At 37.1% G+C, this 2,322-nt stretch overlaps 1 protein-coding gene across 1 annotated transcript in view; it reads left to right on the top strand.

Annotated features, from left to right (window-relative positions):
* LOC106883020 (uncharacterized) overlaps positions 1-2,322 on the top strand; it is a 56,614-nt gene that overhangs the window by 52,004 nt on the left and 2,288 nt on the right. Inside the window, exon 9 of the mRNA XM_052966812.1 lies at positions 1,253-1,372. Coding sequence (XP_052822772.1) covers positions 1,253-1,372 — 120 coding nt within the window. The remainder of the gene's footprint in view (positions 1-1,252; positions 1,373-2,322) is intronic.

Below are 2,322 nucleotides of genomic sequence, written 5' to 3'. Positions count from 1 at the left end.
TGATCTAACAGCTTGATGCCTCTGTAATTATTTGTATCTAAAGCGTCCCCTTTACCTTTGTAGCAGTTGACTATGATGCTGCTACACCAATATATATATATATATATATATATACATATATACAATGGGCTTCTTTCAGTTTCTGTCTACCAAATCCACTCACAAGGCTTTGGTCGGCCCGAGGCTATAGTAGAAGACACTTGCCCAAGGTGCCACGCAGTGGGACTGAACTCGGGACCATGTGGTTGGTAAGCAAGCTACTTACCACACAGCCACTCCTGTGCCTCTGTAAAATATGTAAATCGAATGTGTAAAATAGTAAATCGAAAAACTTCCATCAGCTGGGATTATTCAAGTAATTAAGAGACAAAAATTTCCATTGGATGGTGGATGTTTAGAATCTGAAAATCATAAGCAAGGGGAATAACTCCAGTAAAATCTGGTATTCTAAGTTTTAGTAATATAGACGAATCTGATTGAAATTGTGTTTTTGATCTGTGAGAAATAACGGACATAGTTCAGTTTTTTTAAGTCTCCTCAGTGACACATAAGCTTCGCTGTTGTTGTATAGCCTCAATCAAGCAATTGAGCAGATTTATGGTCAAAAGCATTCTAACAATGATCGATATAACTTTTAGAAGTTTCTACAACAACATAACCGGATGCATCCTTTTCCTCTTTTGTTTATGACAGAAGGATGTGATTTGAGAGAGGTCTGGTTGCTATTTCCAGTTAATCCCTACTCTTCAAAGGACTGGTCCTATGTTGAGTTGGATTGAAATAAACAGAGCAACAGCTAAAAATGTGATTCTAAAATTCAGAAATACTTTGCATTGCCATAATATTGGTGAAAATTTTTATCTTTCTCCTTTTTTATTAATAAGAATTGCCTCCAATTTTTCTTTCTCTACCATGGTTTTGAGCAAGTTTAAAGCCATCTTAATTTTGTTAAATGAAGCAATATATGCACACGTTTGCAATTTTCAAGACCCTGCCAATGAGAATCACTAAGCCAAAAAGCCTTACTGAATTTAGTTCCATTCTTCTGCAGTGTTCAACTTCCTCCAGTATTTACTATTTTACCATTTTCCCCTACTCCTGAGCCAATTAAATGCTGTTTATAGAAATATACAACTTTCCGACCCAACCACAAGAAACATATGGTCTTTTGCTAATGTAAGAAATATATTTTAAGCTCCCCCTATTCAGTTTTCTTTTGTATTATTTTGTAACCCTTTCTCTCCTTCTGTAGTACAAAATGTAAAGATAGTAAGTGAAAACCAGATGCTGAAATTCACCCAGTTCCTTTTGAGCGCAGCTTTACATAAGAGGTATCTCCTGTGTGTTTTCCTCACACAGAACCAAACATGTGGTAAATATATCTGATTTTCTTTTTTAACCTCGATTTTTCTTTCTTTTCGTCACATCAATAGTATATCTTGACTGTGATACAGGTGTGATATGATATGATGTTGCACAGGAATTTCTATAGATTGGAGCCTGGTATAGCCATCTGGTTCACCAGTCCTCAGTCAAATTGTCCAACCCATGCTAGTATGGAAAGCAGACATTAAACGATGATGATGATGATATATACGACAGGCTTCTTTCAGCTTCCGTCTACCAAATCCACTCACAAGGCTTTGGTCAGCCCGAGGCTCTAGTAGAAGACACCTGCCCAAGGTGCCACGCAGTGGAACTGAACCCGGAACCATGTGGTCCGTTAGCAAGCTACTTACCACACAGCCACTCCTACACCTGTGTTTATTTATTATTTTTTTTCTTTTTGCTGTTCCCTAAAATATTTTGTGTAGTAAGTGAACAGAGGACAATGAAGTCTTAAGTTTGCTGATGACAATGGCTTGTAATGGCCTATTAAGGGGAGCGCTTTTGGGATTGTTTTTGTTATTGTTTATGCCTATCATATATCCAGTTTTTGTTGTTTTATTTTTTACTTTATTCATGAGTAATGTGATGATTGGATATAATAAGCAGATACTTGTGAATTTGTGATGTTAAAGATGAGTTGTTTTTGTAATTCTAAAATTCCTAGAAGTGTACATAAAAGGGCAGTGGGTCTGTGTGATGTCCTTCACTTGGCTTTAGGATTTTTATGATTTAGTCCAATGTCCAGATTCTAAAAATTTGACAGAGATTGTTGCAAGTTTTCTTTTGTTATGTTGCTGTTTACACACACAAACACCTGCACACACATGCAAGCACACGCATACACACATGCAAGCACATACACACACACACACACACACACACACACACACACACACACACACACACACACACACACACACACACACACACACA

Source organism: Octopus bimaculoides, chromosome 3 (genome assembly GCF_001194135.2).
Source record: "Octopus bimaculoides isolate UCB-OBI-ISO-001 chromosome 3, ASM119413v2, whole genome shotgun sequence".
Taxonomy (NCBI): domain Eukaryota; kingdom Metazoa; phylum Mollusca; class Cephalopoda; order Octopoda; family Octopodidae; genus Octopus; species Octopus bimaculoides.
Note: the sequence above shows the minus strand (reverse complement) of the source record. Positions and strands in the feature narration are given on the sequence as shown.